The sequence below is a fragment of the Leucoraja erinacea genome, chromosome 18 (assembly GCF_028641065.1).
Source record: "Leucoraja erinacea ecotype New England chromosome 18, Leri_hhj_1, whole genome shotgun sequence".
In the NCBI taxonomy this organism is placed as follows: Eukaryota; Metazoa; Chordata; class Chondrichthyes; order Rajiformes; family Rajidae; genus Leucoraja; species Leucoraja erinaceus.
In genome coordinates, this window is record NC_073394.1 from 12841511 (window position 1) to 12868288 (window position 26778).

The 26778-nt window shown below is 43.9% G+C and overlaps 1 protein-coding gene and 1 long non-coding RNA gene across 3 annotated transcripts; one reads left to right on the forward strand and one right to left on the reverse strand.

Annotated features, from left to right (window-relative positions):
• The first annotated feature begins 4722 nt into the window (after positions 1 to 4722).
• On the forward strand, positions 4723 to 26629 carry rnf141 (ring finger protein 141). Of its 2 annotated transcripts, none has more exons than XM_055649356.1 (6): positions 4723 to 4870; positions 5820 to 6010; positions 12993 to 13101; positions 16842 to 17014; positions 22205 to 22312; positions 24820 to 26629. In XM_055649356.1, exons 2-6 carry the CDS (start codon positions 5883 to 5885, stop codon positions 24968 to 24970), a joined length of 669 nt encoding a protein of 222 aa, XP_055505331.1. In that variant the 5' UTR covers positions 4723 to 4870; positions 5820 to 5882; the 3' UTR covers positions 24971 to 26629. The 2 variants fall into 2 exon arrangements, with proteins under 2 accessions (XP_055505331.1, XP_055505332.1); XM_055649357.1 differs by having other exon boundaries at positions 4743 to 4866.
• LOC129705669 (uncharacterized) lies at positions 6565 to 12980 on the reverse strand. The gene is made up of 3 exons (XR_008724940.1): positions 12326 to 12980; positions 10858 to 10982; positions 6565 to 6812 (listed from the first exon to the last, which is right to left on the reverse strand). It is a non-coding gene; the product is annotated as an uncharacterized LOC129705669 (long non-coding RNA).
• Positions 26630 to 26778: the final 149 nt, after the last annotated feature.

The window sequence follows — 26778 nt, forward strand, 5'->3', positions numbered from 1 at the left end:
GAGGAGAAGGACATACAGGGGGAGTATCCATGGCAACGTGAGCTAAGTGTGCATATCAAGTATTTCTTGCAATGAAGTCAATAAAATCAAGTTTTAGAAGCAGAGCACATATTAATGGACATATTAATGGACATATTAAATGCAAGGTTAATGCAAACAACTGAGCATAAGCTTCTGTCCAACTTCCCAATAAAATATAGCAAAACTAGTCTCACAGGGGAACATTGAAAGGAAATGTGAGGAACAAGTTTTTTTTACACAGAGAGTGGTGGGTGTCTGGAATGTGCTGCCAAAGGTGGTGATGGAGGCAGATAAAAAGTGGCTTTTAAGAGGCTTTTGGAAATGGATGGAATGGAAGGATATGGATCACATGCAGGCAGAAGAGATTAGTTTAGCTTGACATCACATTTGGCACGGGCATTGTTGTCCGAAGGGGCTGCTTCTGTGCTGTATTGTTTTATGTTTTTTTATATAATGTGCACTGTGCTTAACATTTTTAATTTACCACTTGGAGCTGCTCTAAATCAGTTAGTGTACAAAGGCTTTTTTTATAGATACAATGGCAACAAGTTCAGAATAACCATCAGAAGCCACGTGGGTCCCGACTCAAAAATGTCATCTGTCTATTTCCGTCACAGAGCCCACACTGACTAATATGCCCCATCTACAAGCCACCATTTGGCCGTTATTCCTAAATATATCCTATCCGTGTACTTGTGCAAATGTTCTTCAAATGTTGTTTAACATTGCAAAGGTTTTTCCAGCATTTTGTTTTGCTCAATAGATCCATCTAGTGGTCAGACTTCTGATGACAGAACCTCTGGCTGATATTACAGATCCACCATCGATTTAGTTTAGTTTAGAGGTACAGCGCGGAAACAGGCCCTCAGATCCCTGCATATTAACACTATCCTACACACATTACGGACAATTTTTACATTTACCAAGCCAATTTACCTACATACCTGTAATTTGGAGTGTGGGAGGAAACCGAGCATATCGGAGAAAACCCACGCAGGTTACGGGCAGAATGTACAATCTCCATACAGACAGCTCCCGTAATCGGGATCGAAGCCGGATTTCCGGCGCTGCAAGCACTGTAAGGCAGTAACTCCACCACTGCGCCACCGTGCCTTTCTGGATTACCCGTAGTGCTGGACCAACACAAGTCATGGCCCCCGCGTCAGATGTCGGCTAAGGGAACGGATATGGCAGCTCTGGCAGGGCTGGAGATACAGAGCCTCAGACACAGGGGGCAAATTTGACCCGCCGATTGGCGCGTAGGTCTGGATGAGGTTGAGATTGCTGCCTCACCTGGTCTGGGTGCCACATTTTCTGGAGGACTTCCGAGGGGGATTTCAAGTGCATTCTCGTGATTTTGTCCTGATTAAAGGAGGTGCTGGATGGATGCTGGACCTGTACACACACAAGCTGCAACCACAGCAAGTTGCATTTATACACAGGAAATGTTCTGTTTATTGTGAATTATAATGAGGAGTAAAATGCCTCTACTGAAGCGCAAGGGTCTGTGACTCCAAACAGTAAACTCCAAACAGGCAGAATCTCTGTCACCTCCAGATATGCAACCTGACTTGCTATGTTTTATATTCCAACAATAAACTTTATTCAGAATAAAAAAATATGTACACAAACAAAAACTGTGCAAAATTCTTCAGACATTCTCAGCATCTACATATTCATTACTGTCATACTCAGTAGTGTTCACGATTATCGTTAAACAAAACTCCCTTGCCATTCGTGAGTATATCCAGCACTTCATTTTTTTTTGTAAACTAGCATCTGCAGTTCCTTGTGTTGCCCAGATGCTGGAGTCGATTATTAAAGATGTTATAGCAGTGCATTTGGAAAGCAGTGACGGGATCGGTCAGTCAGCATGGATTTATGATGGGGAAATCATGCTTGACTAATCTTTTGGAATTTTTTGAGGATGTAACAAGTAGAATAGATAAGGGAGAGCCAATGGATGTGGTGTATCTGGACTTTCAAAAGCCTTTGACATGGTCCCACACAGATTAGTGTGCAAAAATTAGAGCACATGGTATTGGGGGTAGGGTATTGACATGGATAGAGAACTGGTTAGCAGGCAGGAAGCAAAGAGTAGGAATTAACGGATCATTTTCAGAATGGCAGGCAATGACTAGTGGGGTGCCGCAAGACTCGGTGCTGGGACCCCAGCTATTTGCAATATATATTAACTATTTAGACAAGGAAATTAAATGTAACATCTCGAAGTTTGCGGATGACACAAAGCTGGGTGGCAGTGTGAGCTGCAAAGAGGATGCTATGAGGCTGTAGGGTGACTTGGATAGGTTGGGTGAGTGGGCAGAAGCATGGTAGATGCAGTATAATGTGGATAAATCTGAGGTTATCCGCTTTGGTGACAAGGACAGGAAGGCAGATTATTACCTGAATGGTGTCAGAGGAGAAGGGGAGGTGCAACGAGACCTGGGTGAGATTGTACATCAGTCACTGAAAGTAAGCATGCAGGTACAGCAGACAGTGAAGAAAGCAAATGGCATGTTGGCCTTCATTGCCAGTGGATTTTAGTTTAAGAGCAAGGAGGTTCTACTGCAGTTGTCCAGGGCCCTGGTGGGACCACACCTGGAGTATTGTGTGCAATTCTGGTCTCCTAATTTGAGGAAAGGACATTATTGCTATTGAGGGAGTGCAGCGTAGGTTCACCAGGTTTATTCCTGGGATGGCGGGACTGACATATGATAAAAGAATGAGTCGACTGGGCTTGTATTCACTGAAATTTAGAAGGATGAGAGGATATCTTATAGAAACATATAAATTTCTTAGAGGATTGGACAGGTTAGGTGTCGGAAAAATGTTCCCGATGTTGGGGGAGTTCATAACCAGGGGTCACAGTTTAAGAATAAGGGGTAGGCCATTAAGGAGTGCGATGAGAAAAAAAGAGTTGTGAATCTGTGGAATTCTCTGCCACAGAAGGCAGTGGAGGCCAATTCACTGGATGTATTCGAGAAAGTTAGATTTAGCTCTCGGGGCTAAGGGATATGGGGAAAAAGCTGGAACGGGGTACTGATTTTGGATGATCAGCCATGATCTATTGAATGGCGGTGCTGACTTGAAGGGCTGAATGGCCTACTGCACAGTCAAAAAGGCAGTCAAAAAAACTCCAGTCAAAAAGGCACAACAGAATATACTTCCTGCGGCAGCTGAGGAAGCACAATCTGCGACAGGCAATGATGGTCCAATTCTACACGGCCATCGTAGAGTCTGTTCTCACCTTCTCCATCATGGTCTGGTTTGGCTCAGCCACCAAGCACGACACCTGGAGGCTGCAGCGAATCGTCCGATCAGCAGAGAAGATTATTGGCTGCAACCTTCCCTCCATTGATGAACTGTACACTGCAGGGGCCAGGAAGCGAGCGGGCAAGATCATCTCTTGGTCTAGTCGGAGGCTCAGAGGGGATAGAGCCTTCTCTGTTGCTGCTCCGGCACTCTGGAACACCCTGCCGTTGCACATCAGACAGGCCCCCTCACGGTCCATCTTCAAATCCAGTGTTAAAACACATTTGTACTCCCTGGCTTTTGACCGTGCCTGAGACTTTGCTTCTGTTTTTGGTGTTTTTGATGTTTCTTTATTTTACATGTCTTTTCCTACTATTTCTTTTGATTGTTATTTTTGGTGTGTATTAACTTTTTTTTGTCAATGATTAGTGATGTACAGCACTTTGTTGCAACTATGTTTGTTTTTAATGTGCTCTATAAATAAAATTATTATTATTATTATTATCTCTGACCCCTCTCACCCTGGCCACAAGCTCTTTGAATCACTTCCTTCTGGAAGGCGACTCCGGACTGTCAAAGCTGCCACAGCCGGACATAAAAACAGTTTTTATCCACGAGTAGGAGTTGCTCTACTCAACAGCCAAAAATCTGTTGCCTCCCTTTAATCTGGTATTTTGTTGGTTCACATGCTTGATCAATGGTGTTTTATCATTAATGCTTTATTATTATTAATGTTTAGTGTTTTCTGAGTCATTCGTAACTGTCACTATGTCATGTTGTTACTTGTGGGTGGAGCACCAAGGCAAATTCCTTGTATGTGAATACTTGGCCAATAAACTTACTTACTATTTTCTGTTTGTCCGCCCCTCGCTCAGACCCCGCCCCCACACAGGCCTCGCCCCACTCAGACCCCGCCCCTTATCAGACCCCGCCCCTCGCTCAGACCCCGCCCCTTATCAGACCCCGCCCCCACACAGGCCCCGCCCCCACACAGGCCCCGCCCCTCGCTCAGACCCCGCCCCCACACAGGCCCCGCCCCTCGCTCAGACCCCGCCCCTCACTCAGACCCCGCCCCCACACACCCCGCCCCTCGCTCAGACCCCGCCCCCACACAGGCCTCGCCCCACACTCAGACCCCGCCCCCACGCAGAGACCCCGCCCCCACTCAGGCCCCGCCCCCACACAGGCCCCGCCCCCACACAGACCCCGCCCCTCACCCAGACCCCGCCCCTCACTCAGACCCCGCCCCCACGCAGGCCCCGCCCCTCACTCAGACCCCGCCCCCACAGGCCTCGCCCCACACTCAGACCCCGCCCCCACACAGGCCTCGCCCCACACTCAGACCCCGCCCCTTATCAGACCCCGCCCCCACGCAGACCCCGCCCCTCATTCAGACCCCGCCCCTCATTCAGACCCCGCCCACAACACAGACACCGCCCACAACACAGACACAGATTCCGGAAGCGCCGCCGTTCTGTGACGTCGGAGCTGAGCGCGCCCTCGCGCAGGGGGCGGGGCGAGACGTCGGCGGGAGCGCGCGGACGTGGGTCGAGCTGAGACGACGCGGAGGGGGAGCGCGGCCCCGAGCCGGTGGGTGAGAGCGCGACCTCGACCGGCCTGTGTCCCCAACGTCGAGCCCGAGGCTGCCCCAGCCTTGCGGGCAACGGTCCCGGGCAAGGCCCAGCCTCCAGCTACACGCACACACACACAGCGGCCCTCACCTCACCTCACCGACTCCCGCACATCTTCCTCCATCTCTCCCCAATCAGCCCTATCCTCCCCCCATATCATCCGTCTACACTTCAACCCCCTCTGTCCGTCCTTCCAACCTCTCACGCCTGAACCCGCCCTGTCCGACCCTTCCTACATCCACCCCAGCGACAAACCTGGCTGCCCCTCCCACTGGTACCAGGTACCTTGTCCCACATCCACCTACCCAAACATCCTATGGGATCTTTGCACCCACCCTCACATCCCCGTTGCCCCTCCCCTTAATCCATGTATCCCCTCCCACAACCACACACCTACTCCATCCCTTCCCCAGCAACCATTCCCACCCACACAGTCATGTTCATTAAAAGTAGAATTAGACTATTCGGCCCATCAAGTTTGCTCTACTACTCAAGAACCTAAGTTTTACAAATTTCTGCTTTACCCTAAACCTCACCCAAACCCCTGCTACCTAACCCCCCACCCCCTACCCTAGTCCCAGGAACCTCAATCCCAGCCCTACTTTCCTCATAATCTTCCTCTCAGATTCCCAGCCCTTCTCCCCACCCCGACCCTGCCCTCAATCTCCATCCTCTCCCCGCCTGACCTGTGACTCCCTGTCGTTTCTCCCCGCCTCAACCCCTGCTCCACAGTGCTCCAACCCCCTTTACACCCCTGTGCCAGCCTCACACCAAATGATCTGGTACTCTTGTCATGTTAAGTGGAAGAGAGAAGAGTGTTGTGTTGCACCTTTACGATTATTCCTGTATGTCTTTGAACAGTTGATTGAGGACATTGACAAGACTCTCTTGTGTATCACATTCCTCAAACAGACACGAACAGTACAAATGCCCCAAAGCTAAATCTCTGTGGCCCAGCCACCGATCGATCATTTGATGATGGGCCAACATATCTCCAACCAAAATTTACCGGACAGGATGATGAGGCATGCTTCCTTGGTGAAGGAAAGTGGCTTCCTGACATATGACGAGTTCCTTGCCAGGGTGGCAGAGCTTAATGAGATGTGAGTTATTTTCCTACTTTTTTATGACATGCATGTAAATGAATAGGCAGTAAAACAGAAGAGTGTTTTGTCATATGTCCCAGATAGAACAATGAAATTCTTACTTGCTGCAGCACAACAGAATATATAATCATAATAAATAATAACAAAAACTCAGAAAAAACCCCCAAACAATAACAATATATAATAATAATAATAATAATAATAGTCTATTGTAGTTCAGAGCTTATGAGGTTGTAGTGTTTAATAGCCTGATGGGTGTAGGGAAGAAACTGTTCCTGAACCTGGACGTTACAGTTCTCAGGCTCCTGTACCTTCTTCCCAATGGCAGTGGTGAGATGAGTGTGTGGTCAGGATGGTGTGGGTCTTTGATGATGTTGGCTGCCTTTTTGAGGCAGCGACTACGATAAATCCCTTCGATGGTGGGGTCAGAGCCGGTGATGGACTAGGCAGTGTTTATAACATTTTGCAATCTTTTCTGCTCCTGGACGTTCAAGTTGCCGAACCAGGCCACGATGCAACCAATTAGTATGCTCTCTTCTGTGCACCTGCAGAGGTTCAAGAGAAGGTACACAAAATTGCTGGAGAAACTCAGCGGGTGCAGCAGCATCTATGGAGCGAAGAAAATAGGCGACGTTTCGGCTCTTTGACATACCGAATCTTCCCAAGAAGTAGAGGCGTTGATGTGCTTTCTTTATGATTGCATCCGTGTGCTGGGTCCAGGAAAGATGCATGCACAGGAATTTGAACTTTTTGACCCTCTCCACCGTCGTCCCATTAATGTAAGCAGGATAGTCACAGTCTGTAGACAGAATGGAGACATCAAAATTTGCAGATGCTAATACATTGATCAAAACACAGTATTGTGGAGGAACGCAGCGTGTCAGGCAGCATCTGTAGAGGGAATAGACAGATGACATTTTGGGTCACGACCCTTCTTCAGTCTGAAGCATTTACTCCAGCACTTTTATGTTTTGTGTAGGCAAGATCACAGGTTGAAATTAACAGTAATTGGAAGCTAACAAAATGCAGGCCCTCCCTGAATCACTGCAAGATTCGGTAGCATCAGGAAGGCTGGAAGTATCGACAAAGATACCTGCCATCCTGCTGCATCCTTTTTTCTCTTCTACCTTCTGGAAGTAAATACGGAAGCTTGAAAGCTTGGATGTCCAGACTTAAGAATTGTTTCTTCCCCACTGCTATTTGACTCCTGAACCAATCACCTCTTTCACACTGACAACAATCACAAAAAGCTGGAGTAACTCCGTCGGTCAGGCATCATATTTCCTTGATCATCGTTGCTTTCTGCATATCTTCCATTCATTTGTCCAAAGTACCGTCTATATCTCTCGTTCCCCTTTCCCCTGACTCTCTCAGTCTGAAGAAGGGTCTTGACCTGAATGGGGAAAAAAACAGACCCGCCGATTCTGTTAGCCCCAAGTATCTAAATCTCTCTTGAATATAGAGAGTTACTCTGTCTCATCCACATTCAGTTATTCTGGAATTGTGTTTTAGTATTTTTCGCCACTACTTCAGATTGCACCATTCATTTGTTTTGCAATTGTTGTATGTATCGCTGTGTGTATCTTACCATGGATATTGTTTACTCTGAGCCTCATGAGCAAGTTATTTCACTGCACCCTGGTGTATATGACAATAAACAAATTGGTATCTGAAATGATGAAGGGCATAGATTTGATGGTCGGTCACAGTGTTTTTTCGCTGGGTACGGGTGTCTAAAACAAAAGGCCTAGAAAGCTACGGTCTAGAAAGCACACCGATGCCTCTACTTCATCAGAAGAGTAAACAAGTTCCACACATCTCCAATTATTCTTACCAACTATTCCAAATGCACTAAATCCATAGATTGATACGTCGCAGATTAATATGGCAACTACTCTGTAACAAATTGCAGAGAATGGTGCATGTAGCCCAAGCATCACACATATCAGCCACCATCGACGCCATCTACACTTTACTCTGCCTTGGGGAAAGTAACCAGCATAATCAAGGACCACTTACACCCTAGACATTCTTGCTTCTCCTCCCCTTGTAAGGTAGCAGTTACCAAAGCTTGAAAGCATGCGCCCCAAGATTCAGGAAGAGCTTTGTCCCTGCTTTTATCAGGGACAAAGAATGGATATCTCAAAACACCTGATCTTCCAACCTACCTCCTTCGGTCCCTTGCTTTTTTTTTCATCTGCACTTTCTCTGTAGCATAGCACCATATTTTGCAGTTGCATCCCATTCCCATATTCATGTTTCTGTTCTGGGCCTTTCTTCCATGTGCCCCACCTGGATTTGCATCCATTTCTCTTCTCCCTTCCATCTAATTTGTTCACAATTTGCAACTCTATCATCTCACACCTTTAGTCCTTTGATCTCTGACCTTTGTCCAACCATCTGCCTATCCAAAACCCTCCTCACCTCTATGTCAGAAGGAACTGGGAATGCTGGTTTAAACCGAAGATATAGTTAAAAAGCTGGAGTAACTCAGCGGGACAGGCAGCATCTCTGGAGAAAAGGAATTTTCAGCTTGAAGAACGGTCTTGACCGAAAACGTCACCCATCCCTTCTCTCCAGTGATGCTGCCTGTCCCGCTGAGTTATTCCAGCTTTTTGGGTCTATCCTCCTCACCTCTCTATCTTTCTATTACTTGCCAGACTTTGTCCTGCCTCTCCTCTCTCCATCTTTCCTTTCCACCACAATCAATCTGAAGGTGGGTGGCAACCCAAAACGTCATGTATCCTTGATCTGCAGAGATGCTGCCTGACCTGCTGAGTTGCTCTAGCACATTGTGCCTATTTTCTAAACTAACATCTGCAGTTCCTTATTTCTACTATATTCTGCACTCTGTTTTATAATTTGCAGGACCTGATGTACCCGTTATGGTATGATTTACCAGATAGCATGCATAACAAAGTTTATCACTAACTCATGGTACACGTGACAATAATAAATCATTACAAATATAAATTTAAGATGCGAGGGGAAATATTTCACAAAGAGGGTGGTGCGTATAGAACAAGCTGCAAGAGGAAGTGGTTAAGCCAGGTACAATAACAACATTTAAAGTACATTTAGACGGATATATAGATATTTTTTGAAGGATATGGGCTAAATGGTGGCCGATTGGGAAAGGGGGAGGTGCAGCGAGACCTGGGTGTCATGGTACACCAGTCATTGAAGGTAGGCATGCAGGTGCAGCAGGCAGTAAAGAAAGCGAATGGTATGTTAGCTTTCATTGCAAAAGGATTTGAGTATAGGCGCAGGGAGGTTCTACTGCAGTTGTACAGGGTCTTGGTGAGACCACACCTGGAGTATTGCGTACAGTTTTGGTCTCCAAATCTGAGGAAGGACATTATTGCCATAGAGGGAGTGCAGAGACGGTTCACCAGACTGATTCCTGGGATGTCAGGACTGTCTTATGAGGAAAGACTGGATAGACTTGGTTTATACTCTCTAGAATTTAGAAGATTGAGAGAGGATCTTATAGAAACTTACAAAATTCTTAAGGGGTTGGACAGGCTAGATGCAGGAAGATTGTTCCCGATGTTAGGGAAGTCCAGGACAAGGGGTCACAGCTTAAGGATAAAGGGGAAATCCTTTAAAACCGAGATGAGAAGAACTTTTTTCACGCAGAGAGTGGTGAATCTCTGGAACTCTCTGCCACAGAGGGTAGTTGAGGCCAGTTCATTGGCTATATTTAAGAGGGAGTTAGATGTGGCCCTTGTGGCTAAGGGGATCAGGGGGTATGGAGAGAAGGCAGGTACGGGATACTGAGTTGGATGATCAGCCATGATCATATTGAATGGCGGTGCAGGCTCGAAGGGCCGAATGGCCTACTCCTGCACCTAATTTCTATGTTTCTATGTTTCTATGCAGGCAGATCAGATTCAGATTCAATTTTAATTGTCATTGTCAGTGTACAGTACAGAGACAACGAAATGCATTTAGCATCTCCCTTGAAGAGCGACATAGCAAACGATTTGAATAAAAAATTTCAGATGGGACCATGTCAGCTAACCATCTTGGTCAGCATGTACAAGTTGGGCCGAACGGCCTATTTCTGTGCATTTTAACTCCATGACTCTAACTCTGACTATCCAGCAGCCTCTGGACCTCAGAGGTGCCAGACTGGCAGATTTTCCATTCTATTGGATGTTAGCATGATTAATACCCCAGTACACATCTTTAATTCACTTTTTTTAGATGTTACTGGGTAATACACGTTTCAGTAAACCAACTGAGTTTAAAGTGAGCGTGGGAAAATCTAGTGAGTTTAAAGTGGATGGTAGAAACAGGGCCAGACTGGTTTAAATGGAGCTGGGAAACGGGGCCTTGAACGTTAAAAAGTATCGTGGGATCTGGGCTCTGACACTTTGAAAAAAGTGCTGCAGAGGCCCCGGGAATTTTATAAGAAGCATGAGAGCAAGATCCTGGGGGTTTATACAGAACCAAAAAATGGGGTCCCACTTAGTTTACGAGCAATTGTAAAAATAGGACTGCAGTGTGCTTAAAAGAAGCACGGGAAGTAGGCCCTTAGTGAGTTTAGCAGGAGTGTGGGAACAAGGTCCAAGGGAGCTAAATGCGAACGAGGAGGATAATGCAAAGGGTCCAGGACATGCCATGGCTTTAATTAACAGTAGAAATTATGATACGATAGAACTTTATTTACCCAGGAGGGTAATTGATCTGCCAACAATCATAAAACACAAAATACATAGGTAACTTTTGCCAAAGTTTCTGAATGTTTAATGTTATGGGTGGAACACTGCAGATAAACTTTTCCACTTACTTTCTGGTTATCTCAGTTCTCCCATCCACAGTCTGATGTTCATACTGACCTCTTATGTATTTTCTATCCATACTTTCAGAATACTCTCTCTGTTCAATCTCCTCATCTAGAAGTTATTGTTCTTGTGAATCCCATTTCTTGTAACTCCTTTCAAAGTATTGTACAATTCACTGCCTTGATGCAAATGACAAAAGACACACTTTTAAAATAATAACTTGTGTCAACTCATCATCTGTCCTCCTTTAGCAGAATATATTGTTCACACCTCAAGTAGCTTGGAATGTTATATATATTGACATTTTTGCAACAGTTTGCTTGTAATTGAAAATCCCATTCCTCTTCTGCTCTGAGCGTTTCTGTAACGGCTGCTCCTGAGTTTACCATGTATTTGATAAAGCTTTAGACTTTAGAGATACAGATTGGAAGCAAACCCTTCGGCCCACGGAGCAGCGACCCTGCACACTAGCACCATCCTACACACTAGGGACAATTTACAGTAGCTAATTAACCTACAAATCTGTACGTCTTTGGAGTATGGGGGGAAAAACGGAGAAAAGTCACGTGGTCACATACAGACAGCACCCGTAGTCAGCATGGAACGTAGGTCGCTTGCACTGTAAGACAGCAATTCTACCACTGTGCCACTCCACCTGCCACATGATGTACAGCGCAGAGATTGTGAATTTAGCTCAACTAGCCCGCAATGGTATTTAGCTCCATGTAATTCACATGTCAGAGAACGGTACAAATCATAGGGGATAACATTTAAAAGACACCTGGACAGATATAGATAGGAAAGGTTAGAGGGATATGGGCCAAATGTAGGGCAAATGCAACTAGCGTAGATGAGGCATCTCGGTCAGAATAGGAAGTTGGGCCGAAGGGCCTGATCTGTGCTGTAGTGACTTTATGAGCCTTGCAAGTGTTGCCATGGTTTTGCTGCTCTGCTTTTTGGCATTCAGTTGAAGGAATCACGATAAGCTACTGCCAGGGATCTTGCAGCTAAAGTGCTGGTGGTGGAAAGGTAGTGTTATATGGTTGATGACAAGGCTCTTCACAGCATTTAAATGCAGAGGGGTCTTGGGGTCCAGGAAAATAACTTCCTAAAAATGCCACTACAAGTAGATAGAGTGGTGAGGAAGGCATATGTGTTGTACTTGCCTTCATTGGTTGGGACATTGAGTTTAACAGTCAGGAAGTCGTGATGCTATAATACTGGTTAGGCCACATGTGGAGTATTGCATACAGTTCTGTTATTCCCATTAAATGAATAATGTAGTCTTTGGAGAGGCTTCAGAAAAGATTTACCAGAATGCTTCTTCATTAGGTGGTATTAGCTAGAAGGAGAGGTTGGACAAACTTTGATTGTTTTCTTTGGAATGTTGAAGATAGGGGGGAGACCAGATAGAAGTAGGTAAAAATGAATGAGAGGCATAGATAGGATAGACAGTCAGAACATTTATCTCAGGGTGGAATTGTCAAGACTAGAGGGCATAGTTTGGTTTAGACGTACAGACCCTTTGGTCCACCAAGAACATGCACATCAGTCCACCAAGTCCGTGCCAGTCAGCTATCACCCATACACTAGTTCTATCTGACACATGAGAGACAGATTTTACAGGAGCCAATCAACCTACAAACCTTCCATTTTTTTTGGAATGTGGGAGGAAATCAGAGCTCCTGGAGAAAACCCATGCGGTAAAAACCTTACAGATAGCATCCATAGTCAGGATTGAATCCAGGTCTCTGGCGCTGTAAGGCAGCAATTGTTCTGTTGTGCGACCTTCGCATAGATTTAAGATGAGAGAAGCAAAGTTTAATGGAGGTGTGTGGGGAAAATTTTTATTTACACAGCAGCTGGTGGAAGCCTGGTGGTGGTGGAGGCAGATAGGATAGTGGCATTTAAGAGGCTTATAAATAGGGACGTGCAAAGGCAGGAAATGGAAGAGTGTGGATCATGTGCAAGCAGAGGAGATTAGTTTATCTTGGAATCATGTTCGGCACAGATATTATGGCCGGTAGGGCCTGCTCCTTTGCTGGATTGTTCTACATTCTATGTTCCAGTGGATTACTCGCTGAAAGAAAAAGCTTAAATTTCCCTTTTAATCTGACTGTTAGTACTTAGCCGTTTACATCTACTACACTAATAGTAATGTTATCTCTTTGTATTTCTACCCACTGTAGCACAGAGAGGTTGGCTGCTGGACAGGAAAAGTACTTACTGTTTGAAGTACAGCCTGGATCTGATTCATCAGCTCTTTGGAAAGTCATTGTTCGCATCTTTAGCTCAAAGGTATGAAAAATTCTACATTTGAATAGTTTAGTGGAATGTAAAAAAATGTGACCGCTTATTTGACACAAAATTCTTAGGGCATTACAATGTGTATAGTTAAACTTAAGATATTCGCAAGAGGCATTCCTGAAAAAATGCCATGCATGTCGAAAATCAGAGTACAAACATAAAATGTTGGAAATACTCAGCATACCTGTGGGAAGAGAAGTAGCGTTTATGTTTTGCGTTGGATACTCTTCAAAAATGGAAAGGACACGAAACATGGTTCATTAAGAAGCAGGGAGGTGGGGGGGAGGGATTTCTCTGATGGGGTAAAACTGATGTTAAAATGGGCCTAAGCTATAAAGGGGGTTAACAGGTCAGTGACTGAATGAAAGCAGGTATAGAGCGAGAATGTAGGAGTTACGAAATACAGACAAGAGGGCATGCAAGTCACACTTCGAGGATGTTGCCACGCCTCGAGGAACAGAGTTACAGGGAGAGGTTAAGCAGGCTAGGACCTTATTCCTTGTGATGTGTGCTTATAGATGTATACAATCATGGGAGTAATAGGGTGAATGCACAGTCTTCATCGGAGTAGTTTTAAGGTGGGAGGGAAAGATTTAATAAGAACCTGAGGAGCAACATTTTGGTGGGTATATGGAATATGTTGCCAGAGAATGTAGTTGAGGCAGGTACAATAACAACATTTATAAGACATTTGTAAAGGTACATTCATAAAAAGAGTTAGAAGGACATGGGGAAATGGGACTAGCTTAGATGGGGCATCTTGGGTGAATTTGACTGGTTAGGTCAAAGGGTCTGTTTCCATACTGTATGACTTTTTTGAAAATACAAACAAGCTCACCTAATAGAAACATAGAAATTAGGTGCAGGAGTAGGCCATTCGGCCCTTCGAGCCTGCACCGCCATTCAATATGATCATGGCTGATCATCCAACTCAGTATCCCGTACCTGCCTTCTCTCCACAAGGGCCACATCTAACTCCCTCTTAAATATAGCCAATGAACTGGCCTCAACTACCCTCTGTGGCAGAGAGTTCCAGAGATTCACCACTCTCTGTGTGAAAAAAGTTCTTCTCATCTCGGTTTTTCCACCTTATCCTTAAGCTGTGACCCCTTGTCCTGGACTTCCCTAACATCGGGAACAATCTTCCTGCATCTAGCCTGTCCAACCCCTTAAGAATTTTGTAAGTTTCTATAAGATCCCCTCTCAATCTCCTAAATTCTAGAGAGTATAAACCAAGTCTATCCAGTCTTTCTTCATAAAACAGTCCTGACATCCCAGGAATCAGTCTGGTGAACCGTCTCTGCACTCCCTCTATGGCAATAATGTCCTTCCTCAGATTTGGAGACCAAAACTGTACGCAGTACTCCAGGTGTGGTCTCACCAAGACCCTGTACAACTGCAGTAGAACCTCCCTGCTCCTATACTCAAATCCTTTTGCAATGAAAGCTAATACCATTCGCTTTCTTTACTGCCTGCTGCACCTGCATGCCTACCTTCAATGACTGGTGTACCATGACACCCAGGTCTCGCTGCATCTCCCCCTTTCCCAATCGGCCACCATTTAGATAATAGTCTGCTTTCCCGTTTTTGCCACCAAAATGGATAACCTCACATTTATCCACATTATACTGCATCTAATGTCAGAGTGCGGTGCGGTGAGGACTTTAGATCTTCGACCGCCGGCCTGGGGCCTACACCTTCTTGAAGCCGCGGTCTCCGGATGGGAAGCACCAATTCAGGACTTACCTTGTCTGCACATCTGGCCGCCCGCAGCAGTGACTGTGGAGGGCTGTGGTCCCGACCACGGGGGAAAATGGAGGAGGACTGACTAAATTTTGTGCCTTCCACCTCAGTGATGAATGCTGTGGTGGATGTTTGTGTTACATTTTTATTGTGTATTGTGTGTTCTTTTTTTATTGTACCGCTGCTGGCAAGTTCATTTCACTGGACTATATTGTGCACTTGACGAATAAATCTGACTTGACTCGAGTGCCTGATACATACAGAAATCAAATTACCTAAAGTTGTAAGATTCAGTGTTAAGTTCAGAAGACTACAATTTCCATTTCCTATTTTAGAATAATACTTTAGCATACAAATTAAAATGCAAAGTTCTAGATTATTCCCAGAACTCGCGCCTTGCAGAATCAATTCAGCCAAATGTTCAACGTTGTTAGAAGACGGTCTCCATAATTTTACAAGCAAAATACTGCAGCTCACTGGAGGTCTGACATAAAGGAATTATGCTAGGATTTTTGGAGAGAAACAGGAGTACCATTTTTGAGTCATGCAGCGTGGAACATGCATGTATATCTATCAGAATACTCTCTAGTAACTTTCCGACCACAGATGTGAGGCTCACTGACCTGTAGTCCCAGACTTTTTCCTCCACTTCTTAAATGGAGGCGCAACATTTGCCACCCTCCAGCATTCTGGCACCTCCCTCCTATTTGATGATGCCTAATAAACCTTATCCAGGGCACCTGCAATTTTCTCTCCAGTTTCCCACAATGTCATCGGATTTATCTGCTCAGGTCGATTTTCATTCAGAATTTTTTTTTTCTGTTTTTGACACTTTGTGGAAACTGTCTACAGCAATTGGTGTAAACTGAGATGGTTCATGTCAACTGCTTAAAGTCAACAGAGCACTGAATTGGCTCGGCTGTAAGATGGGTGGTCATCCCAAATGCACCTGAGACCAGCCCAGCAGAGGTGTCTAAATTCCTCTGTTTCTGATATGTAATTTATATTCTGTAAAAAACAACTTTTTACAAGCTTTCTGCTTTTGCAGAGGATAAATGTGGAATTAATGCTACTAGTATTGACACACAGCAGACTTTCTAAGAGATGGTAAGATCTTATCCCCAGGAATTCTCTCCCTGGATGTCCTTTCTTCTGAAAAATACTCCTTAAAACCCAATTCTCTGAGCAGGATATTTATAACTTCATAAGACCTCAAAAAGTTGTGACCACTGCCCAGTCCATCACCGGCTTTGACCTCCCCACCGTCGAAGGGATCTATCGTAGTCGCTGCCTCAAAAAGGACCCACGCCATCCTGGCCATACACTTATCTCACCACTGCCATCAGGAAGAACATACAGTAGCCTGAAGACTGTAACGTCCAGGTTCAGGAACAGCTTCTTTCCTATGGCCATCAGGCCACCGAATAAGCTATGACCTCTGAACTGCAAAAGATTATATTATTATTTGTTATTTGCACTATATTTGTTATTTATTGAATTTTTTCTTTTTTTTTCATGTTATATACAATGTTTACATATTCACATATTCTGTTGTGCTGCAGCAAGTAAGAATTCCATTGTCCCATCCGGGACATATGACAATAAAACACTCTTGACGACTCTTCAAAAGCCATAGGAGCAAAATTAGGCGATTTGGCCCGTCGAGTCTGTTCTTCGTTCAATCATGGTTCATCTATCTTTCCCCCTCAATCCCATTGCCCTGCCTTCTCCCCATAACCTTTGACACACTTACTAATCAAGAATTTGTCAATCGCCACTTTAATAATACCCAATGAGTTAGTCTCCACATCCATCTGTGGCAATGAATTCATGTTGCAATATAAAGCTGCAATATTATTCAATTGTCTTTGTCTAATGGTAAACCTTGGGACATCTTTACCACCGTTAGTGGTACTTTGTACCACAAATTATTGTAATTTTCTTTTAATGTGTGTGTTTTTAACTAAAATGACAAATACTTTTGGCAGATTAATAAGACGACTGGAAATATTGAGGCCTCGAGAATTCTAAACCTCTATCAGTTCACTCAGCTGTACCGGGAGATCAGTGTCCAGGCTGACGGAGTGCTTGGCCAGAGCAGCAGCTGTGAGGAGATGGTGGCAGATGGGTCCAGCTGCCACGCCAGTATGTGGCTCGGCAAGTGAGTCAACTTCCAATTACCCAAAGAGGCAATGCTCATTTCAGGGCTGAAGGCTGTGTCCTTCACTGTTGCCATTAAGTACCAGGAGTCTTGTTAGGATTGTTATCTCGATAAGAGTTGTATTTATTCAACCAACCTGCATGGTAGAGATGTCAATAGAACAGTACAGCACAGGAACAGGCCCTTCGGTTCATTATGTCTGTGCCGAACATGATGCCTACTTAAATGAATCTCCTTTGCTTGCATGTAATCCACATCCGTCCATTCCCGTGCATCTAAAAGCATCTTAAACACCACTATCGTCCACCACCAGGCACCCACCACTCTGTAAAAAAAACTTTCCCCACTTATCACCATTAAACTTTCCCTCTCTGATCTTAAAGCTATGTCCTCTAGCTTTTGGAATTTCCACGCTGGGATACAATTCTGACCCTCTATCCTATCTGTGCCTCTCATAATTTTAAATACATCCATCAGGTCTCCCTCCAGCCTCTGACAAAACAATCCAAGTTTGTTCAACAAGTATCTCAAGCCCTCTAATCTGGGCAGTATTCTAGGAAACAACTTCTGCACACAATACTCCAAATGCAGCGTATACTAAATGTTATAAAGCTGACGATTTGACTCATTTACTCAAAGTCCTGATCAATGAAGGAAAACATGTCATATACCATCTTTACCACTCTTATCTTCTTGTGGTGCCACATCCAGGGAGCGATGGACCTGATCCACAAAATCCCTTTGTGCACCAATGCTGTTAATTGTCTTGCCATTAACTGTATACTCCCCCCTTACACTTCACCTCCCGAAGCGTAATTCTTCACACTTGCCCATGTTAAATCTGGAATCTCTTCTAGTATTAGAAGATATTCACCAGGATGTTGCTTGGAAAGGAAGGCTGTAGATATAAGGAGAGATTGGACAGGCTGGATTTATTCTTTTTGGAACATTAAGGTGCAATCTTATTAAGGGTTATAACGTTACGATGGACAAAGGTAGGATAGTCACTCTTTTTCCATAAGCTGGGAAACCCAGAACTAGAGGACACCAGATTTACGATGAGAGGGAAGACATTTTGGGAACAGCTCCATTCAAGACCACAAGAAATTGCAGAAAATTGTGGACGCACCCAGCCAGTCACACAAACCAACCTCCATTCCATTGATTCCATTATACCTCACACTGCCTCGGCAAGGCCACCAACATAATCAAGGATGAGCCGCGCTCTGGCTACTGCCTCTTCCCCCCTTTCCCATCGGGCAAAAGGTGTAGAAGTGTGAAAATGCACACCTCAAGATTCAGGGACAGTTTCTTCCCAGCTGTTATCAGGCAACTGAACCATCCTACCAACAACTAGAGAGCTGTCCTGAACTACTGTCAACCTCAGTGGAGACCCTCGGACTATCTTTGATCGGACTGTACTGGCTTTATCTTGCACTAAACATTATTCACATTATTCCCTTATCATGTATCTATACACTGTGAATGGCTCGATTGTAATGAGGTATTGTCTTTCCGCTGGTTAGCATGCAACAAAAGCTTTTCACTGTACTTCGGTACATGTGACAATAAACTAAACTTGCCTCATTTAGAGGAGATCTGAGGATATAGAGGGTGGTGGTGATCTGGAGCGAGTTGCCAGAGGCAGTGGTGGTGCTTGCTGTTCACAGACCACAAGGTGGTGTCAGCAAGACTCCTCATTGCAACGATTCCCGAAGTATCCAAATTGGATACCCAGCCCTTGGCACTGGCAGCAGAAACAAGTGCTTGGGCATGGACAGAGAGCAAGTAACTGGCTGCAGGTTTTGGAAAATAACCAACCATCTCTACTGATTCCTAACAGGGAACAAGCAATGAATTTATCGGTTGGAATCACCAGTGATCATCAATAACGGCTCCATCAGGAGATAATGTGGCTCAATTGTATAATTACAACATCATTCCCCCCTAACTTAATTTAATTGACCTTTGTGAACAATTTACATCAGTCTTCTGTGTCCTGGTTTCCAACAACTGGCTGCATATATTCATTTAAAGATTATTGAAATTAAAAACATTAATTAATTTTAACTTTAAAAAAAGGAAATTCTAAATAGAGAGTACCTCTAAAGTCTAAAGCGAGATTGGATTAAACAGCCAACACAAGTCGTTCAAATATTAAAGCAAAATAAAATAATTAAAATACTCATCTCCTCAGTCTTTGGCCTACTGTCACTATGAAACCAGTCACACCCTCTCGATCTCTGGCTTTGTTCAGGTTCTGTGGTTTGATTCTGGGGGATCCCACATGGTCTGGGACCCACTACTGGATCCCACGGAGCCATTGGGGGCTTTGAGATCTGTCTAAGAGTTTCACAGTTGTACATAAGCTCAAACCGTACTCAATTTTCAATGGCTGAATAACAGGACCTTCAATCGGCAAGATCTAGTCTTTAAACATTCCTTGTCACAGGTCGAGGAAACAGCAATGTAGAAGGCTGAGCAGTGACCTTATTGAGGTATGCAAGTTTGTCAGGGGCATGGGAAAATATGAATGCTCACACTTTTTCCCAGGCTAGTGGAGTTGAAAACTAGACGGCATGGCCTTAAGGTGAGGGGAGATTTAAGAGGAACCTCTGGCAACTTTTTCACTCAGCATAGTCTCTATCTGAAATAAGCTGCCGGAGGAAGCTAGGGAAGAGCTTACAATTATGACTTTTGAAAGGCTCTGGACAGATGTATTGATAGGAAGGGCTCAGAGGGCTGTGGGCCAAATGCAGGCAAAATGGATCTACCCCACTCTGATAACTTGCTTGGCATGGACAAGGTGGCCCAACGGGCCTGTTTCTGTGCTGTGCAACTCAATGACCCTGGTAGCAAAACAACACTGTTCAATGAAAACATCCTGTGTTCTTTCCCTTCCATTAACAGATAAAAAGAGGGAGGCAGAACCTAATCTGTGAAAAACAAATGTGTGAAGTAATCTGTACTCATTCACGCTCGAAACCAAATCCTTTCTTGCTGCGTAGTTTACCAAGAAGCTGAGCACATGGTGGGAGACGGTGACTGACTGAAAACAGCAAGTCGTGCAGAGGTTAGAGAGGTTACCAACAGAGCAGCACAATCTGCTAATAGAAATAGTTCTATCATCAAGTCTGATAAACAACTTTAAGGAGTGCAACTGTTCACCCACGAAAAATACAATTCTGATTTTTCACTTCTTAGACAGATTCAGTGTGAAATCAGACCTTCAGCGACAGCAGCCACATTTCCTTACATGACTGGCATTGTTACATAGTGCTGGTAACACAGCAAAAGGAACCTTTCTGGGGAATTCGCACAGATCTGAGCCCCACCACTTGTCCCAGGGAGACCTGTGTTCGAAACCTGGATTAATAGGTTTCACTGCTCACCTACATTAATGGCAATTTACATTGTCTGGTTAACCCACCCCATTGCGCATGTCATTGGGATGTGGGAGGAAATCAGAGCACCCCAGAGAAGCCCATGCGGCCACATACACCAGCAGAGGTAGTATCGAACCCGGTTCACTGGACCTCTGGTACAGTTTAGCCATTATACCAGCCTTCTATCCATGTCATCGCTGCATCCAAACCTCGCTGTCTCATCAGTATAACTTTTCTTTTACGTGATTATTTTGACTTCTCACTTACCGGTGCCATTCATCTATCCCCATATCTGTCCAAATGACTTTTAAAAGTTGTGATTTTATGTGCTTCTATAGCTTCCTATGGCACCTCAATCCAGATGTGGACTGCTCTCTGAATGGGAAAAGTTGCCTCTTAAATCTCTCCCCTCTCACCTTAAGCCTATGCCCTCAAGTTTTACAATCTTTATAGCTTAGACATAGAGAGAAGAGTACAGCACAAGAACAGGCCATTGGTCCCACATATCCATGTGATAGGCACAGAATGGAGGATAACAAACTCTAAAATAGTTTGTTAACAATACTCACTGCTATTTCTATCTCACTGAGCAAAGCTTCTCTTGTATTCCATTCAGTGACTCATTTATAGATCTCTGATTCAGACCTCAACCATAATATTTAAATAACAGGGACCCTAGGAGTGTTGATATGCATAGAGTCCTTGGGGTGCAAGTACATAGCCCTCTGAAAGTGGCGGCACAGATGGATAGGGTAGTGAAAAATATCTGGTATACTTTGCTTCACAGGTAGCGGGATTGAATATAAGAGTTGGGACATTGTGTTGCAGCCATATAAAAGATTCAAGTGTTTATTTGTCATTAGCACCGGATGTGAGCAGGAAGAATGAAAGTCTTGCTGCAGCTTTACATGCACATAAAAAATATAAATAAAGCAGCACTTAAGAGTATTGTGTGCAGCTATCGTACACCACTCTACAGGAAGGAAGTAGTAGCGAAAGAATAAAGAAGAGATCCATCAAGATATTGCTTGGCTTCAATTATAAAGAATGATTAGGTAGGCTGGTTTGCTCTCATTGGGATGTAAGAGACTGAGGGGTTCATAAAATGATGGTGGGCATAGATACGATGACTAGTGTTTTTCCCTGGACAGGGAAACATAGAAACATAGAAATTAGGTGCAGGAGTAGGCCATTCGGCCCTTCGAGCCTGCACCGCCATTCAATATGATCATGGCTGATCATCCAACTCAATATCCTGTACCCGCCTCCTCTCCATACCCCCTGATCCCTTTAGCCACAAGGGCCATATCTAACTCCCTCTTAAATATAGCCAATGTACTGGCCTCAACTACCTTCTGCGGCAGAGAATTCCAGAGATTCATCACTCTCTGTGCGAAAAATGTTATTCTCATCTCGGTCCTAAAAGATTTCCCCCTTATCCTTAAGTCTCAAACCAGATCATACAGGAGGACTAAAGTGAGATGAGACAAATTTAAAGTAGGCCTAGGAAGCAAGTTATCGACATGATGATGGTGATACAGAACAAGCTGCCAACGAAGGAAGTAGAGGCAGATGAACTACAATGTTTCAAAGGCATTTGTGCAGGTATTTAGATAGGAAAGGCATAAAGGGAGACACAAGGAAATGCAGATACTGGAATCTTGCCTGGAACACACAGTGCTGGAGTAACTCAGCAGGTCAATCAACAACCCTGAGGAGTGAGTATTTAACAACTGAATGATAGATTGGATGTAATTATTTAATTAAGTGTAACTTAAAGGCCATTATTTTTCACTGTGTGTAGGATTAAGGAGATGACGGACGAGGAGGAGTGTTGTATCTGCATGGATGACCGAGCTGACCTCATTCTGCCCTGTACCCACAGCTTCTGTCAGAAGTGCATTGACAAATGGTGAGTCTATCACTCTCCACGTACAGTGGGCTACGAAAGTGGCCCAGTAAAACAGCAAAGATAATGGCTTGGTACTGCAATCAAGAGTGTTTAATTATCTTATGTACCGCCATCAGAGCAATGAAATTCTTACCTGCTGAAGCTTAACAGGCCAGTAAATGCAATAACACACAGATAAATGTGTGATAATAAATGGTACCATAAATTAATAACTGTAATACAAAGCAACCATAATAGTCCAAAACCAAAGTGTATAGTGCAACCAAAGAGACAGTCCATCAAAGATCATAGATGTTGGCCACATTTGCTGAGGTAGTTAATATTGTGCAGTGTTCAGGAGCCTAATGGTTGCTGGAAGAAGCTGTTCTTGAACCTGGAGGTAACGGTTTTCAGGCTCCTGTACCTTCTTCCCAATGGTGGCAGCGAGATGAGAGCGTGGCCAAGGTCTTGTGGATCTTTGAGGATATTGGCTGCATTTTGAGGCCACACGTCCTATTGATCCCTTCAATGGCGAGGAGGTCAGTACCTGTGATAGACCGGACAATGTCTACCACTCTCAGATAGGACCGAATTCTAAGCCAATTAAGAAAAATTAATTGGTGTATTGTGTGCTGTACTCCATAAATACGGAATAGTCCTGTTTTGAACTTTGTCATTCTCTAGCATTGTGGGCGAGGTAGGCATTTAATGCACATCTCTAGATGTCCCTTGTGAAGGTAGTAATGTGCTGCTACCTTGCAATCTACGTGTAGATGTACTCGCAGAGATCTGCTACTTGCAGCCTAGGATTTAGCCTTGGTGCTGCAATGTAAGAAGAGTTTTGCCACAGAAACCACACTAAAAACCACTGAAAAACCTTAAAAGCATGGTATAAATACAACACATATTGACTTGAAGGTAAACATAAAATGCTGGGTCAGTAGATTTATAACAATGGAAATCTCTGAAGAAGGGTCTCAATTCAAAATGTCACCCATTCCTTCTCTCCAGAGATGCTGCCTGTCCCGCTGAGTTACTGCAGCATTTTGTGTCTACAGTGTAAACCAGCATCTGCAGTTCCTTCCTACACATATTAACTTGAACCTGGTTACTAGGGTTGTGGTCTGCTATCTTGTCTATGGATCCTCCAGCAGCAACTATGATATACTAAGTCTCAAGGCTGTGGTTAAAAAGCGCTCCCGAGACCAGTGTTTGTGTCCCCTGGTAAGCTGACCCTGAGAGTACAGATAAACTTGGATACGTTGCTACGTTAGTCCATGGTATCTGTTTTCAGTCCTTCCCAGAGAGGGAAAAAAAACTGGTCTAGAAATATTCTGCAAGCTTTGCCATATGTGCTTTATTCTCAAATGTCTTCAGCAGCGGGCAGGTTGTTTGTTCCTGGGTGCGTAGCAATTAGCATCTGAGTCATCTTGTTTATTCAGTAATGAAATGTGTGTCAGCCAGAGGCTTGTAACACCATGTCAAGAGTGCTTAATTGTCATATGTACTGGCAACAGAACTGTGAGACTCTTACTTGCAGCAGCTTAACTAACAAGCCCGTGAACGCAATAATACGCAGATAAAATATTTAATATTCAACACACAATAAATGAATAGCAACAATACTAGGTATCCGTAACAATGCAAAACTGAAGTCCGTAGTACAAGTCCATAGAAGATCATATTTGCTGAAGTTAGTGTGCAGTGTTCAAGAGCCTGATTGCAGGGGAGGACCTTTAATGCACTAATATATCCTGTGGATCTTCACAGGAGATGATCAAAGTTGACACAGGTTGACCAAAGAGGTGGTCTTAAGTGACAAAGGTGGATCATGAGGTGGAAGGTTTGGGGAGGGAATTTCAGAGTGTGGGGCTCAGACAACTGATGTTGTCTGGGGCATTGTTGATGGGGCAGCAAAATCAGCGAGGTATGATATCGGTTTTAGTTTATTATTGTAACATGTACCGAGATACAGTGCAAAACCTTGTGGCCCGTCAAATCATACTATTCGAAAGGTTAATTAAGCTATACATAAATATAATAGGTAGTGCAAAGAGAAAAAATAGCACAATGCTGAATATAGTAACACAGTGTTACAACGTTGCAGTTACAGAGAAAAGCAGATATCAAAAAAGTCCAATGACCACAATGAAGATTGTTGGGGAGATTGGGACTAAATCCAAGTTTATGGGAGGACCATTCAGTAATCTGATATCTGGTGGTATATGCTTTCAAGGCTTTGTACCTTCTACCTGACAGGCAATTGGTAGAATGCAAAGATATTGGAGGATGTAGAGCCCTTGGAAGAGACTTGTACATAATGTGGGGAGCTTTGTGTTGCTGGACTGAGAGCCACTACAAGTCACTGATCACGGCAGTGGGTGAGCAGGACCAGGTGGTAATTACAATCAGACAGCAGGGAATGTTGTCACTATATGTATATCTCTCAGTGCCAGGCTGTCCAAGACTGAGGGAAAACTTTGCTTATTAACCCCCTGACTGAGAGTCTGTTCATTTCTTTGTGGCAGGAGTGACCACAACCGGAACTGCCCTATTTGTCGACTGCAAGTGAAGGAGGCTGCCGATTCCTGGGTCGTGTCTGATGCACCGACTGAAGAGGACATTGCAAGCTACATCCTCAAAATGGCCGACGACGCTGGACAACCCCACAAGCCCTAAGACTTGCAGGAGATGTTGATCCTCTGACTACGTACTCCTCAAATTTGGTCTCCTTTACAAATATAAAGAATCTCCCACAGATTTTGAGAACCAAAGCCGTTGTCCATTGGATCACTTTTAATTTTTTGCCCTCGCAGTTCGATCGTGAGCTGAATCTGACGGGTGGCTTGCTGCAAATCTTGGTTGTGTTCTTGTGAAGAGGTTGATGCTCTGGCAAGCCTGCATTTTGACTTGTAGCACCCACTCTTGTTTTGCTTGTCCGTTTGATAGGCGTGAACTCTGAAGTAAATGCCTGGCCCCACATGAATTGATAAGAGATGCTTGCCTCTTAAAAAGGTAACCATTAACTTTGCATTTGGGCCTGAGTTCATGGGAGAATTAATGATGGGACTGAGATTTAGTGTTGATCTTTCCTACCAGTCTTGCTGGGATGTGGGCATGCGTGGTTGTGTTTGACTGAAATAGAACAGAGTGGAGTGAGATGGTGATTTAACAGCCAATGTACCTGATGAATTATAAATGCTAAGACTTGCTGCTTTAGTGAGGATGCTCCTGGACTTTCATAGGTTGTGTTCTGTAGATACTGAGTGTAATAAGAGATGATACATAATGATTTAATTCCTGAAAGTCACCTGCTGTGGTTTAGACTTTCTATCCACACTTGCTCCACTATATATACCTGGTATTTGCACCACAAATTTAGAAATGTCGACTTCTAATGCATTGAAGTTTTAATGATTTTCCATTTTTGAAATTTAATGTTCTCCTTTCAGCTTTTACTTGTGAGATGATTGCATTTATAAAATTACTCATATGTTTCAAAAATCTATCAAATCCATCTATCACAGACCACTGAGATGTACTGCTCCCCAATCACCTTCATCTATTTCCAAGATTCCTTTGCATTGGAAGCTCTCCAGAAGCCACTTTATGTGTAAAATTATTATGTAAATTTAGAATGTGATGTTTTCACAAGCAGACTGTGAAAGAAGGGTATTGACCTCTATATTTTAAATGTACCTGAATTTGACTTGGTAAGATGAAATGATAATCCGTTTTGGAGTGAGTTGCTATACTGAGCTAGTGAGAACATGCCATATCGGACATCCCTGTGTTTATGAGATATCTTAACACTTGAATTCATGCTAATGAATGCAAAAAAAATCAGTTTACAGACAGGTTAACATGTGGCATGCTAACATGCCACATGTTAAGAGCCAAGCAATGGAATAATTCAGCCCTTGCTTCCCACAGATTCAAGGGCTGGTCACCCAGCTTGTTTATTTCTACTAGTTAAAGGCTTTGTGCTCATCTTGACCAATTTACTAATCACTTTTGTTGGAAATAGAGTGAATAGATTAGTCTGTGAAGATCTTTTTTGACATTAGCTGGTATCCATGTGTTCAGCAGTAGCCAGCATTCACAAGCTGTTCCTAACAGTTTAATTGCACGATAATTAAGTTAATGACTACTAATTATAAAATCAGTATTTTTTGATGGTCATGACTAGTTTTTATTGATGAATAATGTACACCTATTTGCATTATGTTGCAGAAAGAATTTGTCATACTTTAAAAGTTATTTGCTTTATTGGTGAAATCATTTTTTACCTAGTCTTGTTTGTTGAATGTTGAACAATAAAAAGATTTTGCCCATTAACTAGATTCAAGTAGCATTTGCTCGGCCTTTCAGTACAGGAGAGCGATGTGATGCCCAACTTGGTAGCTACAGATTATCACCAATACTCCCAGCACTTTGGGATTCCATGCCCGATACAGGACGGTGATCAATAGTACATAAACCACTAA

Coding starts and splice junctions, on each gene's coding strand:
- rnf141 (XM_055649356.1), top strand. CDS start 5,883: ATGATGGGCCAACATATCTCCAACCAAAATTTACCGGACAGGATGATG. Junction 13,102..16,841: donor TTCGCATCTTTAGCTCAAAG/GTATGAAAAATT, acceptor TACTTTTGGCAG/ATTAATAAGACGACTGGAAA. Junction 22,313..24,819: donor CAGAAGTGCATTGACAAATG/GTGAGTCTATCA, acceptor TCTTTGTGGCAG/GAGTGACCACAACCGGAACT.